Source organism: Hermetia illucens, chromosome 4 (genome assembly GCF_905115235.1).
Source record: "Hermetia illucens chromosome 4, iHerIll2.2.curated.20191125, whole genome shotgun sequence".
NCBI lineage: Eukaryota > Metazoa > Arthropoda > Insecta > Diptera > Stratiomyidae > Hermetia > Hermetia illucens.
The window spans coordinates 12,899,301-12,917,763 of NC_051852.1; the positions used below are offsets into that span (position 1 = coordinate 12,899,301).

The 18,463-nt window shown below is 44.2% G+C and overlaps 1 protein-coding gene across 50 annotated transcripts in view; it reads left to right on the forward strand.

Moving 5' to 3' along the window:
• LOC119653867 (sodium channel protein para) overlaps positions 1-18,463 on the forward strand; it is a 317,579-nt gene that overhangs the window by 233,055 nt on the left and 66,061 nt on the right. For 40 of the 50 annotated variants that reach the window (XM_038058927.1, XM_038058962.1, XM_038058971.1 and 37 more), the window contains 3 exons: positions 4,408-4,581; positions 5,521-5,683; positions 14,044-14,231. In XM_038058927.1, the coding sequence (XP_037914855.1) occupies positions 4,408-4,581; positions 5,521-5,683; positions 14,044-14,231 (525 nt within the window). Of the gene's footprint in view, positions 1-4,407; positions 4,582-4,727; positions 4,891-5,520; positions 5,684-14,043; positions 14,232-18,463 lie in introns of all 50 variants that reach the window. The other 10 variants (XM_038058926.1, XM_038058942.1, XM_038058954.1 and 7 more) reach the window with 1 other exon arrangement.

Below are 18,463 nucleotides of genomic sequence, written 5' to 3' on the forward strand. Positions count from 1 at the left end.
CTGGTGTCTAGATATTGTTGTTGCCAGAGATGAACTGCTGACGTTTTCCGCACAATCAAGTGCGCCTTGAAGCTCAACCTGAACTTTGACAGTACTGTTTTCCCTGCACGCGGTAATAGGAACCACTTCCGTTTTTTCGTCCGGCAAGTCCAATTTAACCGTTCCTAACCACGTTTCGGTTCCTTGAATGGTTTCACTTTCATAAACACCCACATCCTTGAGATGATTGGTAACTGCAACGATCGGCAGCTTCCTCTGGCAAGCAAAGAATTATCAATCCATCAAATATTATATCCCATGGGGGCTTCAATACAAATCCTTAAGGAACGCCTACTGTGACAAGGGTATTCTTTCAGCCCGTCATCCTTCTTGTAATAAAGAAGTCCCTGTTAGAATTACCGCTTGATTATCCGACCTAATAGCCAAGGACACCCAGTTCAGTCAAGGTGTCCTTAATTCAAATTCAGTTAGCTGAATTAAAGGTACTTCTGGCACATTGTCACAACCGCGCAGCACTTACCGACGTCAACGCCTCTCGAACCAGATCCATGACCATTGCTATCGCATCAACCGTGAGACGTAATCATCCGGACCATCTGCCGCTCTGATAAACAACCCATTAGCTCGGCGAATAGAGGCAATCCGTTGTATATCACTCTCCAGGATTTTGCCTATAGTGTCAAAAAGACAGATAGGGCGATATGAGGAGGGTACGCCGGGTAGTTTTTGAGGTAGGAAAACCAACTTCTATCTCTTCCACTGAGCGGGAAAAACATTCCTTCCACTATACACGATTCAAATGTGCTTATGAACCATGTGGATCCGATTATACAAGCCAAATTAAGTTTTATTATCTCTAATTCGTCCACAAATCTCTCGCAATTCCTCTTCGTTAACTTCAGGATTAAGTAGATGGCTGCAGTTCATTTTCTTCGTGTTGCGCGAAAAGCATTATGATTATTTTGAATAAGAGTAGCGGGCACGTGACTTGGTGGGATTTTTGCTCACGAATCTTTCTAATGACAAAATAGGCTGGGAGATTATCAAAGGCCATTCTGAGTTGCAGGAAACGACCAAGAGGGGAAGGTTATTCCAAAAACCTAAAAAAAAAGGCGGAATTGGCCGTGAAAGTTTAACCGCAAATATTGAAGCTCCATCGAGCTGCTCCGTAGACTTGGGATTTGATGCCTCTATGCCAACCAGTCTCGAGAATGTAGAGAGGGGTCTTTTGAGCACTTCGATCCCTCACGTGCCACTACACCCTGAGTATAACTCAGCAGCTATTATCACCTGAGTATAACTCAACATCTTCGAGATAGCTTTGCGTCAACAACCAGCGCAATGTTGTCCGCGTAACCCACCACCGTGGCTTGCCCCGGAAGGGGAAGATTAAGTACATCGTTGCACATGATTTTCCACAGTAGTGGGCCCAATACAGAACCCCGCGGGACACCCGTGGAAACAACTCCTCCAGCGGTCCGTCATCGGTGTCATACTAGAGCCTTATTTCAGCTAAATAACTATCGACGATAGCAGCAAGATAGGCGGGAATACCAACCTTAGCTAGGGATTTGCGTATTAGATTCCAATTGGCCGACTTAAATGCATTTTTCACGTCCAGGGTTACTACCCCACAATATTTGCTGGTACTACCATTTCCGTGAATTGCATCTTCGGCCAAGCGAGTAACCAATTTGATGGCATCAATGGTTGATCTGGCTTTATGGAACCCATACTGCCGATCTGAAAGGCGCCCTTGGCTCTCAACAACCGGGGGTAATCTATTATAGAATAGCCGCTCTAACATATTCCCCACGGTGTCCAAAAGACATGTGGGTCTGTATGAGAATGGTTCACCTGGAGGTTTACCAGGCTTAGGCAAGTGTACCAACTTTTGCCACTTCCATGCCGCTGGAAATATCCTCCCGGACATGCCCGCTTCAAACAATTTGACGAACATGTCTGGTCTGGATTTCACGGCAAGCTTAAGGGCCTTATTCGGTACTCCGTGCAAGCCCGGCGCTTTATTGTCTCCTATTCTACCGCAGATCTCCTGCAAGAGGATAGGACATGTGATCTGCGGAAATGAACAGCATCTTAATCGTCCCATCACGATTCTAGAAGTGCTTCACCATGAGTTTATGTCCGCTTTGAGCTGAGCTCCTTAACGCATTACTTCGTTGGACAGCGAGCCTGAGGGTTGCCTTATAGGCAAATTCTTTTTGCCCCCGATCGACTCCACCTACGCCCTCCGAGCCGCTCTTGAGGCTCGGTGGCATCCTGATGGAAGGCTGGTCAGTTCACTATTCCACCAGTAGTTTGATCTTCTACTGGGGAATGAGAACCTCCTAGGCATGGACGCGCCACATGTTTGGCGATGGAATGGGCCACATCGACGGCTCTTTCCGTAGGGGTGTCTGCTTTATTAGGTTGACCTAACCACACCTCTATGAAGATCTGCTCATCCAAAACTTTTGCAGACCAGCCTGAAATCTTTCCGGATTTCGGGGATGATGGGTCTTTGTCTAGTGGATCGATACATGTCTCAAAGAAGATTGCCTGGTGATCGCTGTGGGTGTAGTGTTCGCGACGGTGCAAGGCTGACAAAGTTCAAGTCTACAACCCAGCCTGACCCTCCTTTCTGAAAAGTGTTTGCAGCACCTTTGTTAGCCAAAACTATGTCCATCTGCGCAGAAGCTTCTAACAAACTGCGCCCCCTGGCATTTGATTTTCTGCTACCCCACTCTAGGATTGAAATCACCAGCAATCACCTTTGGACTTCGTCCCTTTGCACCGAGAACAAGATTATCAAGCATTTCCTTGAATTTACATACATATACACCACTTATTTTCGCCCACACAAAGCCACAAGTTGCTTCACCTGCAGTAAATTGTATGGCGTGTCGGCCGCAAGCCCATATCGCCACTCCACCACTCAAATCTGGTGCTGTTACTTACAAAAAAAAATAAAAAATTGTTGAGCTTCATAAACTGACCTTCCGTTAAAGTATGCAGGCTTTTTTACCAAGATCTGCTGACGTTGACAAACAATTGGTGTCAGTGTGACGGTGCATCAGAAACACGAACCACGAGCGCATCGCCGAGGTGAATTCGCTTCTGCTGACGCAGAGAACTGCCGCTGATACGACTGACGGCCTGACAGCAGGCCGACGCGTAAAAATTACTAACTAAATAACGCTCTGCTTGAGAAGACCGCCGGCCTGCTGTCAGGCGATCAGCTGCATTCCCTAGGCCATTCATTCTGGCCGATTTTCGCAGAGAAGTATTTCACGCATTACATTATCTTGAGCCCCCAGGCATCAAGACGATGAACCAGTTAGTCACTGGAAAATACTTCTGACCGTCCCTGAACAAGGGCGTAAATTCTTGGGCTAGACACTGCACTGCGTGCGAAAAGTGTAAAATCAACAAGCACGTAACAAAAGAAAGTAGGGTTATTCCTTAGGGTGACCAAGCGCTTCCACACCATCCATCTCGCCATCATTGCCCCTTGGCTGGCTTGCGAGGATACAAGTATTGCTTCACAATCATCGACAGGTTTACGCGGTGACCTAAAGCAATCCCTCTGTTACAATCATGTGCCGAGGCCTTCTGTTGAGCGTGGATCCTGCGCTTTGGTGTAGCAGCCGTAATCATCAGGGACCAAGGAATGCAGTTTGAGTCTACTCTTTCCTCGAAGTTAGGCAAGGTCTTCGGACTACTGCATACCATCCACAGTCCAATGGAATGCTGGAACTTTACCACCGAGGTTAAAGGCCCCCTTAATGGCTCGCGACGATCCTTCATGGTCAAGGTCCTTATCTTTCATCTTGCTCGGGCTTCGCCCAGTCCATCGAGAGAAGTTCACAACCTGCCCCGAAGGAATGGGGTACGGGGGGAATTTGCGCCTCCCCGCCAACCCTGTGCTGGACGTCAGAGCGTGATGAAGCGACTTAGGTATGCTAGGTCTGCTCAGAGACGTGCGTTCGAAACTGCGGTCGAATCCACCTCCCCGATACACGACACCGGAAGTCGATACCCCTAGGGATTTTGAGACGTGATGGTAGGTCCGCATTCAGGTGGACGTTCCTCGGGAGCCGCTACAACCACCATACGAGGGCCCTGGATCGAAGGAAGCACTCCTTCAAACTCCACATTCGGATTTTATGGGTTTCCTTGCCGAGATTAAAAGGTTTCCATGAGCCGGCGGGCACTTTCAAAAGGCGCCTGCGGAGCGTCAGGTTCGCTAGGTAACCCCGTTGGTGGTATCACGTAGTCGGGTTGCTGAAAATTGTTTATTTTGAAGGAAAAAAAAATTGATTTGGAAAATTTGGTTGATTAATCTAGAACATTGGTATTTCATTCTCTTTACATTTTTATTAATAAATTTCATTTATATTTTTTAAGTTCTTCACAGCAACATTCGCCATAGAAGCCACCCTCAAACTGATAGCAATGAGTCCCAAATATTATTTTCAAGAAGGATGGAATATTTTCGATTTTATTATAGTAGCGCTATCATTGCTCGAACTTGGGCTTGAAGGAGTTCAAGGATTATCAGTTTTACGTTCATTTCGTTTGGTAAGATTTTTTGAAATATCATCTAGCTAACATTCGATTATTTTCAAACAGGAAAAACACCCCCCAACAAAATAGACAAAACAAATTTATCACAAAACACTAAAAATCTAAGAAATGTATATTTTCAATACTATCAAAACTTGCAGCTACGAGTTTTTAAATTAGCCAAATCCTGGCCCACCCTTAACCTGTTGATATCAATTATGGGCCGAACTGTTGGTGCCTTAGGCAATTTGACTTTTGTTTTGTGTATAATTATCTTCATATTCGCTGTTATGGGAATGCAATTATTCGGGAAAAATTATACAGGTATCAATGATAGGATCACGTGATCTAGTATGCAGTAATTTACATACATATATATAATATATTTATCTTCTTTCTGCCATATTTCCTTCTTTTTGCTCGTAAGATATAAACAGCTTCCGAACTTTTTAACATTTTTAAGAAATAATGCACTTTGAAAGTAAATCAATTGTCATTAGAGTAAACTTAACTTTGATATATCACTTAATTTTTCCATCTGCGATCCCAAAGCTATTTTCCAATCAAATTGCCATAAAACTCAAAAATATTATTCACTATTTGAGTAAAATATGATTTTGGTAATAGTTATAATAAAAATAACTTTTTATTCGAATCAAACACAAAAACCATCTTCCAAATATGAAACATTTATATAAAAAAGAAATAGTACTCAATATCAAACATTTACAAAGAAAAAAATCTAAAAATTTATAGAATCCATTTAAATAATTCAAATTTTCCTAAATAATCTATTTTACTCTTTTTTTATGATACCAATCTTCGCTTTGAACCTCTGGCTTTCTGATTGAACAATAAATTCTACAATTGGCACTGAATAAATTGATATCATCGCTGGATATGTATCTAACATCTATTCATGCACATTCTCATTGCGGAAATTACAAAATTAAGCTTCGAGTGTTTAAATTAGCTAAATCCTGGCCAACATTGAATTTATTAATTTCTATAATGGGTCGGACAATGGGCGCTTTGGGTAATCTAACGTTTGTGTTATGCATTATTATCTTCATATTTGCTGTAATGGGAATGCAACTGTTCGGTAAAAATTATTTCGGTAAGTAATTCTCTTTTATTTAGTTGTTTATAAATGTGTTGTATTCGTTGTTTGATTGGCATAGATTTAGACATAAATAGATGGTTTTGTGTAATTTTATTTGTAAAATTTTATAAAAATAATTTTCATTTGTACTGTTTATTTGATGGAAGATTCGATCATTGCATAAGATTTATAAAATAACCGTAATCCGACTATAAACACAACGTAAACGCTATAACTTCGGGAGGGCTCCCAAAAATCTGAAAAAAAAATCAGGATGATGCCTTCAAATATATCCCACTCCGATTTTTATTCAAATAAACTTTCTAATATTATATTGCCCTCTTTTGGAAAATTTACTGAAAACCCCCTTAAGTTCATCCTAGGTTTACTAAATTTTGCGCCAGGAATGTGGATAGTGCTACGCATCTGCACGTCAAATTTATGGAAAGTTATAGCAGGTCAAACTCACCATCTTAAGCCATGCAAATAAAATGCCGACGTCATAATTAGAGAATAATTTAGATTCGAATGAAATATTAAAATCCCATTCATGAAAAATCTACTTGCCGTCAGCCTTTTTTAAGGTTTTTTGTAAAATAAAACCTTATTCACATCGGTTTAGTGTCTGTCCGTCTTTTTTTTATGGATGGTGGTGGAAATCTTACAAAGACACTGCCGCGCCAGATTGTGGGAATCTCGCTCACAAAAACCACCCCACCTGCGGAACCGCAGCCAAGTATTACTCCGCAGGATAGACTGCGCTTTAAGCGACCAAGCCTTCCGTTCTTCGTGCCCTCCTTGTTCGCTCCGCTTTTTCAAGTTCCTCTTGTATTCTTTTGTTTGCGAAGTTCACGGTACTCTAGTTCCCCTCCGACTTCAAAATATCCACGACGATGTTCTGCGGGCTTGGGTGAGAAGGTCAGAAAAATCGTGGACAGTGGAAATAACACGCTCCGGGTCCCCAGGTGCGCAACCACATTCAGGACAAAAAGGAGAATCATCCAGCCTGAATTGTTGCAGGTACTTTCTGTAACCACCATGTCCTAATTGGAATTGCGTCCGATGGTAGTTAATCTTGCCGTGTCGTCGCTGGATCCACTCCTCAATACGGGGAATCAAAGTGTCCATTCAGCGACCCCTCTGCGAGCCATCCCACCGTTGCTGCCGCTTTTCCAGCGACTCTCTCCTTGCCGCCTTTCGGTATTCTGCATCCTTTTCAGGTGGATTCATTTTCCTTTTCTCGTACAGGCAACGTGTCTCACTTGCCAGAATGTCTATTGGGATCATTTCGGCAATAACACACGCTGCGCCGCCTGACATTGTTCTGAAGGCGCTGCAAATCCTTAGCGCCACTAAGTGGTAAGTCATATTTACCCTCTTCCGATTACTTTCACACGCTAATGCTTCCTCCCAAACTGATTCCGGGTATAATATTGTGAAGCGAACCACTCCGGCCATAAGTAATCTGCGACTGTGTCTTAGGCCTCCAATGTTAGGAATCATCCACGCTGGTATTTTCCGCTTTTCACAGGCATAGTCCAGGTGTTCCTTGATTTCACCATCAATCATCACCCCTAGGTATTTGATAACCGGTTTCGAAGTGATGATGTGACCACCAACGCGAATATTAACCGTATTCCTCTTCCTACGGTTGGTAATCAAGACCGCCTCCTTCTTTTATTCCGCGAGGTCAAGCTGAACCACTCCAACTACGCTTTTATGGCGCTAATGGTTTCATTAGCGTACACTTCAACGTCTTCAGGTTGTTTCGTGACGACAACCTCAGCTAAATCATCTGCGAAACCGATTATCGTGGCCCCCTTTGGCATGGGAAGGACAAGGATCCCATTGAACATGACGTTCCACAGGAGAGGACCCAACACTGAGCCCTGTGGTACTCCTGCGGTGACGGTGTATTGCTTGGTTCCTTATCCGTGTTGTACCAGAGTGTCCTCTCCTAAAGATAACTGTCGAGGAGCTTAGTCAAATAACTAGGGACACCCGTTTTAGCCGGTGAGCTTTTTATCCAGTCCCAACTAGCGGAATTGAACTCATTTTTTATGTCCAACGTCACCATGGCACAGCATTTTTTAGACCATATCCCGTCTCGAACCGGCTTAAAAACAACGTCTTCGGCGTCTATCGTTGAGTGGGCTTGTCGAAATCCAAATTATCGCTCCAATAGTCCATCCTTATATTCAATGATAGGGAGCAGTCTATTCTAGATGACCCTTTCGAGCATTTTTCCTGCCTTGTCGACGAGGCAAACCGTTCGGTATGATGATGAGTGTCCTGGGTGCTTATCCGGCTTCTGGAGCAAAACTAGTTTTTGCCTCTTCCACCAGTCGGGGAAATCTCCTTCTACTATGCATGTTTCAAAAACGCTGATAAACCAGTCGCATTTAGTCTGAATAGCGAGTTTAAGAGCTCTATTGGGAACAACGTCCATACCGAATTATTTGTTATCACCAATTCTCCGGCAAATTTGCGCAAGTTCCGCCTCGGTTACTGCAGGTATGGTGTAGACGTCGAATGCTTGCTTGTGTTGTCTGCGCTTCCCTTTATCCGTGAGGAAGAGCGCCATCACGACACCGAGCAGAAGATTCGTACAGGTCAGTTGTGGTGTTCGCCCTCTCATCTTCTTCACAACCATCCTGTACGCTGTTCCCCAGGGGCTTTGATTAGGCTCTGCGTAAATTTTCTTGAAGCATTCTCGTTTGCTTAAGCCTACCTCGAAGGTTTATGCAGATCCTTCTACCTCAAAAACATGCATCCCGTAACTCCGTGATCTCTTCATTCCACCAATAGTTTAAGCCCTTGGCACAGTATAATGCTCACTGACAAAACATGCCATTCTCATTGCCAATGTGGTACTCACATATGCCAGATCGACTATTGAGCCCGACCCTGTCCAACGAAAAGTGGAAACATTTCCCGTATTGGCAAGCACCAAGTCTAGCTCCGCCAAAGCCTCGAGCAGAACACGGCCCGTGGTGTTCGCAGTGCGACTGCCCCAATCAACCCGCTATGATCTTGAGGTTTCGACTTCTTGCATCCGAGACTAGTATACCTAGCATTCCTTCGAATCGGGCTTAGTGAAGTATTGCAGCTATATATATAGATGCCGGCTATTTTTGCCTTGATGAATCCAGCTTCCGGAAACTCCATCACTTCTTGGATGGCTTGATTTCCACACGCTCATATTGCCGCCTTGCTAGTTACTTCTGCAGTCCAGGCACCGCTCTTATTATTGCGATAAGGCTCGCTGATTATGGGAGCTTCGACTGCCTTTTCATAGATGGCCTGCGAGAGAAGGTCTAGCGCTGCCTCGCAGTGGTTGAGGTTGATTTGTATCAACCTCATTTCTTTACTGCATTCAAGGCTCTCCTAAACACTGGGCATCTGTTGCTGCCTGCAACGTGCCGACAGTCGACGCCCTTTTTCTCGTTGTAAAGCATACATTCAGGCTCAGCATTGCACTCCCTGAATATATGACCCTCTCTCCCACATTTTCTGCAACTCTGTTATGGTCTCCGGAGCATTTCGCCGCTATGTGGCCAAATTCCAGGCAGCGCTTGAAGGACACCTACTCTCCCAACCTATTTTTACCTTACCAGACGTCAGCAGTTTGAACGTTGATTCAGCTGGTAAGCTTATAGTTGCCGCTTGCGTGCCTCCGTATGCCTTCCTCAGTCCCATGATTGCGGAATCTTGCAAGCCGAGTGGTGCGAACTGCTTGTCTAAGGCGTCGCGGATACCCTCCTTGGTTGTGATTTCATCGATATCCTTACATATAACAATCTCCTGCTTTCTCGCCTGTACTTGTGTTTCATCTCCTAAAGACCTCTCCACCTTGCCATGAAAATTTTATGGGGCATCTTTCGTTCTCTCCAGGCTACTCGCTCACTCCCAAAAGCCGCCGGTACTGGGGTTCCGAGTCTCTGCACCGTAACTTTCTCTCTCCTTTCTTCTTCCATATTGGTTTCTAGTTCTGGGGGTCCTTCCCATAGCAATTTTTGCCCACGGGTGGACGTTTTTCTCTCACCTACCTGACTTGCGCATAAAAATGGCCATGCACGCACACCTCCAAAAGCAAACATGTGTACATTGCTACGCATCCACCTAGCATTCCCTTATCCGCACGAAGGGACGTGCCTGATGGGAGATCAAGTTACTCACAATGAGTCCGTCTGTCCGTCTGCCCATCTGTCCGTCTTTTTTTAAGGAGGTGGAAGTCTTCAAAAGACTGGCCTGGACATGCTAGATTGTGGGATTTTTACCTACTGAAACCACCCCCGAATCCCCGATACCGCGTGGAACAGCCTTTAGGTATTACACCACGTAGCGGTTAACTGACTTTAGCTAGGTCTGCTTTCGTCTACTCGCGGGGTACGTAACCGCGCCTTGTTCATTTTTTCTGCCTTTTGTAGTTTATCCTGGATTGCTGCGATCATCGAATTGATCACATCTGATTCCTCCTGTTAAGCTACCATTCGCCGGACACAATTTTCTTGTGATAGCACTTCAGGTAGAGTTTCCTCTAGGCTCCTCCTTTTGTCCATGAACCTAGGACATTGGAAGAATACGTGCGCTGGTTTCTCTGGGACGCCGTCGTATACTGGACAGTTAGGCGAAGCCTCCAATTTAAACCTGAACAGGTATTGGCGGTAGCCTCCATGACCGGAAGAAACCCCCATCGAAGGGATCAACCTGTAAATCATAAGACCCTTTTCTGACTAGTCTCATCGCTGTTGCCATCTGCTTATGGATCTCTCCCTCTCGGCTTTTCTTACCTGCGATAAAGGAGAAATGGACCTGATATTATCTCGGTTGTCAGAATGTCAATTGGCATCATTCCGGAGGCAGCACTCGCGAATACATTAGTACATTGAAGTGTATCACGGCTAGCAAGGCACTGGCTAAAACCAAAGATACCGTTCACCACGTGAACCCCCGTGTCGTCTAGATTACGAATGTCACAGTACGCTGGACAGATGCAGAGGACATGTGTGTCCCACCCAGAACACAACCCTAACTGGAGGCAAGGTTTCGCGAGAAGAGAAGCTCATTCAAGCTACCATGCCCCGTCAGCCTATCTCAAACCCAAACTCCACGACGGAACTTCCCCTGGCAGACATATTTCTCTCCTACTTATACATAACCCAACCTTTCCCATATTCGTTACATCTAAGCTGTGACTTAGATGTTACACTCTCATCTAAAACAGTTTTGACCGCAGGCAGTCCTAGACCCTGATCCACACTTATCAAATCTGTTTGCAGCAAATGTACGTCCCTCCTAATCCTGTAGGCCGTGGCACCGCGAACTACCTCCAAATCAAGAGGAGGAACAAGACCTGCATGGCGTCGGCCGAGACCGTGCGGCATACAGAAAGACACACTATCAATGTCACTCGTTGACAAGCGTAAAAGAGTTTCCTGCCCTGTGCTGTCCTCGCAAAATCATACAACATAGGGACCCGTACGTAAAACATGCAAAGGAAGAGTCCCACATATGTGGATCTAGCAGCCCTCCTACTTGACTCTACTCATACCTCATCACATGCCTCAACATACACCCCAATTTAGTCAAGCATGGCTTAAGCTCGCGCAGGTGCGGACCCAAAGATATGTGTTCCGTGATCGTGACTCCCAAGTATGTCACTTTCTGCCGGTATTTCAATGAAACTCCACACACTCATCATCATCACGACGCTTTTTTGTCCGTTGAGACCGCGACACCGACTTTAAGAGACCACGTGTTAACGATGCGCATGTACTCAGTACCCTATTGCTCGAGGTCAAGTCGACTGTTCCCCCCAACAAAAATGAGAAGATCATCTGCGTAGGCAACACATTCAGTAATGGCAGAAAGCTCACCCAACAGTTTATCCATATAAAAGGACCTGCGATAGCTTCCTGTGAGCAGACGTGTTCCACGTTCATCCACACACACTCGTTGACACTTTGGCCGAATGCTTTTCTACCATGAAAGTAGCTCTTTCACAGATCTCCAGGACCTTGCCACGGGTCGGGAGAAGAGAAATGGCCTTGTATGACCGGGGATTACTCTTATTTTTTTCTGGTAACTTCAGGACCAATACCATCCTGGCAGAATTACAGAATGCAGGGAAATAGCCCTCCCGAAAGCAACATTCAAACAGACACTGGACATAAGACGGGATGACCTGCCAGATGGCTTTGCACATCTCGCCGGTCATCCCATCCTAGCCAGGTGACTTTCGAGACCTGAGTCTTGCCATGATGTCCTCGATCTCACAACACCTCAGAGAAGGAGTTTCTTCCTCTCCTTCGGCGCGACCGTCAGGACACACCGAAGGCTCGGATCTCGAAAATAGTTCACCTAGCAAAGCACAAACACTGTCACGCCAAGTCAGCATAAGTTCACCGTTCACCTTGATGCTGACTATGCTGTGACTACATTTCCCTTTGCATATCCGGTAGAACCTACCCCAAGGATCACCACTATGCACACCAACGAATCGCCTCCGGTTTGCATGTAAGCTCAATATTTTTGGAAGCACCTACAGCACGCTTCCAGACCATCAGCGTTTGACTATGTATGTCCTGTTCTAGTTGATTCAAGGAGCGCAATTCATTATACCTGACTCTTCTGAGTCATGTCCTTTATTTACCTGATAGGCTATGGTCTAGACCTCCTGCTGTAGATTTACCACTGGTGTGATGCTAAGGGTAGTGGTAATGAAAGTATGGCACATTCAAATAGGAATAAGGACGAGTGTTTTAGTAACTTATGCAATGATCGAATTCGTTAAAATGATGAGGTAATGGTCGTTCACTTACATAGAACATAGTATAGAATACCATAGGTAAGAGAAGTGTTAGGTTAGGTAGGTAGCCTTAAAATGCATGTTCTGTGCTTGCTATTTACCTTACTTCCAATTACATTATCTACTTCTAAGCAGTCTTGTGAACTTTGCTTCTTTTTCTCTTAGCTTTTGTGTGCTAAAATTTAATTTCAATTCTTGATAAAGAAAGGAGAACATTTTGTGAATTATTATTTCCTCTGGAAGACATGAACCTCATTGGCATTTCGACTAATTAATTTTATAGTCTCAGACTTTAAGTGATGAACTTTTTCAGACTCGTCATTAGCAATTCATACCAGATTTGAAAGATCTTTATCTAGCAATCAAAAAATACTGGGTTGGGGAAATTTAACGCTTCATTTAACATACTTAGAATTATCCGATTTAAGTCAAGTTTTCGCAAGCCTCTTTTGAGGCGAACTTAGTAGCACCAAGAGCGTTTTGCATGGACCGAAAGAGATGGTCATTACTTGGTACCAGGGTCGGACTGTACAGTGGGTGCGATAGGACATCCCACCCGGTGAGGCCGAGCGTTGTCCTGGTGGAACAGAACACCATTCCTATTGACCAATCCTGGCCGCTTCTGGTCAATCGCCTGCTTCAAACGGTCGAATTGCTCACAGTAGAGGACCGAATTGAGGGTCTGGCCATAGTTGAGCAGCTCATAGTGGATGACTCCCTTCTAATCCCGCCAAACACACCGCAACACCTTCGTGGCCGTCAATCCGGGCTTGGCGATGGTTTGACCCGGCTCGCCGCGCTTCGACCCCGATCTTTTTCGCTTGAGATTTTCGTACGTGATCCACTCTTCATCACCAGTCACCATCCGCTTCAAAAATGGGTCGAATTGGTTCCGTTTCAGCAGTGCATCGCAGGCGTTCGGTCCAAGAGATCTTTTCCGTCAATTCGTGTGGCACCTAAACAACCAGCTTTTTTTGGAATCCAATGTTCTGCAAATGGATCCAAACGATTTTATGGTCCTTACCCAGTTTCTGGCCAATCGAGCGAATGCTCATATGTCGCGGTCTACTTGCATGATTTCGACGATTTTATCGGTTTCTATAACGATTGGCCTACCAGTACGGGGTGTATCTTCGACATCCACTACACCAGAACGAAATCAATCGAACCAACGCTCTGCTGTGCGAATCGCTACAGTATCGGACCCATAAACTTCACAATTTTTTTTGGCCGCTTTGTAAAATATGACGAATTTCTTCCTTGGTGGACTCCATCTTTGACGCGCTATAACTTGAGACTGGAACATACGATCATAAAACTGTCAAAGAGACACCTGTAGCCCAGATTGTCGTCTTCAAATCGCCGTATAGTATGACCCGATGCGATAAGCACAACACAAAATTTGTTTAAGTGTCGCCATCTATTGACAAAATACGGCATTACTTTTCCCCCAACCTAATATTGATCGCATTGTGTTCTCCTTTCTATATTAAGCGTAATTTTCGAAAGTATCTATAGTTTTAAATTACAAACAAATAAATTAATTAAAATTATTAATATCTAGATCATGTGGATCGATTTCTGGACGGTGATTTACCTCGTTGGAATTTCACCGACTTTATGCACTCATTTATGATCGTTTTTCGTGTTTTATGCGGAGAATGGATCGAATCAATGTGGGATTGTATGCTCGTAGGGGATGTATCATGCATTCCATTCTTCCTAGCAACTGTAGTTATTGGAAATTTAGTCGTAAGTATCTTATTTTCTACTTATTTTATCGTTTTCTTAGAAGTGGAATATAAGTTCAACTGCGCTTCCAAACCAGCTAGCGTACCGAAACCTCGATTACTTTTTCGAACAGAAGTAATACTATTGTATCTATAAAATGTATGCGTATGTTAATTCTCTTTTTCTACATAAATATAATTTTCAAACACAAAAAATGTGAAAAGCACATACAGTGTGGGACAGAATCTTGCCATGTGAAATTTCTTATGCCTCTCAGTCAAACATGGCTGCTGTGATCGTTTGCGTGCATGAAAACGGCAACGGTTGGTTTTTCTAAGAGCCGTACATTTTTTTTGTACGTCCCAAGGGTTTTTTGTTTTTTTCTGAAGCAATTAAACGGTGAACAGTACGTCTGCCCCTTTCGAACAAGATCGATCTTCATCCACTACTGACTTGTGAGAGGTTTAACTGCCATTTTTTGGCAATATTATCAGCAGATTTGAATGATATATTAAATTTGCAGGATATCTGCCTATAAGAATGGCCTGCTTGTAGCTCCTTTAGGACGCATTTCTTTACTTCAGCGCTTATCTTTTTCATCATTGAATACTCTGCAAATGGTTGTGAAATCGTTCCGACAAAATTTTAATTGAAATGAATTTTATTGAATCTTACACTTTAATTCACTTTTCATTGCGAATAGAATCCGAAAAATATTGTTTGAACGCAAATCTACTTCACTTTACTACTGAATCAATTGGTGCGACAAAATTGTGTAAACGGCTCACCCAAGTTTTGATCACGCGATCTCGAAATACCGTTATCTGTCAATACATTTTTTGGTGTTGCCAAAGTTTATTAACCTTGGCCAAAAACATACAATAGAGGTTGCCATATCGTTAGTAGTTTTGGAAAGGGGAGAAAATTCATTACCAGTCGATTAACATTTTCACAATTCTGTCCCGCACTTCATAAACAAAAAAAGGAAGAGCTAAATGATACAATATGAATCTGAGTTCCTACGTTCATCTAAATGTAGGTCGAATATCAAAAGAACCATTTAGGAGAAAAGTGATTTGCATGCAATTCTTTGTTAGTATTTGCTCCATGGTTATAAGTAACAAAACTTTGAATGAATCAAATATTTTGTCCTTATAAGTAATTACTAGCTGCAAAGAGGGAAGAACAAAAATTTATTATTATTGATTGAAAAATGCAACAAATCAATGGACGATGTTGAGGGTGGGCTGAAATTTGTCGGAAAATTTTAATATGTGTAATGACTTTTGTAGTTTTGCGGTGGCCAAATGTTCAAGCTGATGTCAATCATGAGAAGAGACTACCCCAAAAACCCAAAAAGTTTTCCAAATTGAACATGTAGGTCCGCCCGTAACTACTGTGTTAAAAGGGCCCTCTCCTCTTCGTATTTGTATCATGGGTCGCTAATAGGGTAGCTGATAGCGTGGAACACTCTGATGGAGAAATAAATTTGTGGCTGATCAGCTTCGATCGCAGGGCGCAGGCAATCTCATCAGACGCTACTTCACGCAGACCTCCCAGATGGGGATTTTTTGCCATATCTCAATTCCCCCGCACATCTTGGGGTCTCTGAAGACCTCCCAGGCGGGGAATTTTTTGCCATATATCAACTCCCCGGCAAAATTCTTACATCTCCTGAATCTGGGCGGCCACCCCCTTTCGAATGAGGTATCGTCCACAGCAATCCAACTATTTTGCGTTTTTGACCATTTTTCCTATCCCAGGGGTCGAGGAAATTTTCAATTTTTTTTTATTTTCTGAAGGCCAGGCGGGGCATGTTTTGCCATATCTCAACTCCCCGACATCGAAGCGTTAAAATTCTTGCATTTCCTAAATCGGGGCCATTTCCCCTTTCGAACGAACCCGCAGCAATCCGACGATTTTGCGTTTTTGACCATCTTTCCTGCCCGAGGGTCGTGAAAATTTTCAATTTTCTTCGATTTTCACTACTACCCTGCAGCGTAGCCGTGACTCTGGTGGAACTTCAGTATTTATGGCTGGACCTACATGGTCAATTTCGATAATTTTTTATGTTTTTGGGATCATTATGGGCAATGCTTCCGGCCTGTACTTGTTCATGAGTGTGATTCTGGGTAAGTTACTCTGAACATTGCCTTTTATCCCCCCTGGGACTGGAGCATTCGTTTGTCCTTTGATGAACACTTTTTGAATTAGTTTCGCGCATGCTTTTGTCATGTTCAAATATGTGGCAATTTTGGGTTACCATGCGATAAATGATTGCTTTCGTCATGCTAACAATTCCTCCCATCAATTAAAGGCCCTACTTTCGGTTAGAATTCCAGCAATCACCAACACGCATCATATTTTTGTTGGATAGGCATGCCGATGGACATTAAATAAAGTTTGCCATACAGGATCCGACCGGCCTATCATTACACCTCAGCAGTCGGGAGTTAACTGGCGGCTGGAACGTACGTGAGATCTGGCTAATCCGTCTGCCGTCTGGTTGGACTGTACAGGCGGCCAGATGCTCTTTGGTGGCGATTAGGCAAACGGGGCAGCAAGTCTGTCGTCCGAATCAACATCTAATGACTGAGGGGAACCTCCACGCTATGTTACCGGGAAACGCTGTATTCACGTTGATCTGCTGCTCGTAATGCAGTAGGTGAAGGTCTCGGACGATCAGACCCGAGTCTGCACAGAAGTCATTGAAGTGTTCTCAGAGGTTATCTGATAGCATGGGAACCGGAATCGAGCTCTGAGTTCATATGTCTCAGGAGAATACCCGGGGTATATGTTCTCAGCTCGATTACTGGCGGTTGGCTCTTTAGTGTGCGGGTTTAATGGGGATTGTGGTTACATCCAAATCGCGGACAGAGACCTTCGAGCTTTCATCGTCGAGCTGCGTTTACAACTCAGATGCCATATTCCTTAGTTAGGTGGAGATTTAGGTATGTTTTGCATCCACTAGTATGAATGCTGAGCCGTGCACTCAGTATAGACTGGTATCGTTGTTACTTTGTGATCTTGACTGTGATCATAGAATCAATCCGCATCAATCCGTGGGGTTATGCCTAAATAGCGGGAACTCATAAATGCAAAAATATCTCGACTTTACGTTTCAACGCCTTCCATGACCAAAGCCATCCGGCTTGCCAGTCGAATTGACTGTAGACTATGTAGACGTAATTGACAGGTCGCGTATGGCAAGTTTGAGATTTTCGACGTCCACCCCATCTTGGTCTCTTGGGCAACTTGGTCCAGAGAACTTGTGATTTAAGCAAGCGGCCACTTCCAAGGATCTGATGAAAATTGAAACTTCTTTTTGGCGGATTTCCCAAGTGTAACCCTAATTTTGATAGTGCAACGTTACTCCATATAACAATCCATCAAACCGTGTTACAAAAACAAAACAAAAACTAGGTCCGCCGGAACGCACGTCCTAACTCTCTGGTAGCTTGGAGGCGATTGTGACCGGATGTGTTTTGAAGCTGACACCCTATGCACCAAACTCAGGAGGAGGCAATACGCTTAAAGGAAAATGATTCTATTTTTTATGGAACGTACTCTATATGTTCAGCGTGAACAAATAGTCCGGGGGACTTTGGCCATTTGGTAGAAGGTAGATCGTCACATTTAGTATGGAGTAGGTAGGTAGGAATCAGTGGTCGCTCAGACGAGCTCAATTTGCGCTGTGGTGCACCGTTTTGATGCCACAAACTCCTAAGGCCGTGACTGCTGTTATGAGATCAGGGAGGTAAAGTCAAACCAGCTTGGATCTTCAGAGCCAGCCCGTAGCATTCACGAAGGAAAGCAGCTCTCCCAACCTGCAGCTAGAAATCTCTCTGAGGTTCCCAAAGAATGGTTTACCCAGTGTCCGTAACCTGACTCTAGCTAGAGCTGGGCCATCGAAAAAAAAGTGCATGAGGGTTTCCCTTCCTTCTCCGCAGATTCGGTAATGCGAATTGTAGGGTATGCCGAGCCTGGCGGCATGGTCCCCTATGGGCGAGTGCTCCGTGCAGACTGGCGTAATCTTAAATGTATTTCTACGCGTTGGCACTGGAGGTCTCGTGATCAAGCTGTGCTTGTAGCCAAATCCTCCTTGACTTGGCACAGTTGGTAAGCCTTCACCTCATTTAAGATACTTCACAAAGAAGTTATTCAGAACTCTTCATAGTAGTAAGGTGGACACAAACAAAGGCATTATTATGAAGAGGACTTAATATGGAGGGGAGGGGGAGCGCGAAGGAACG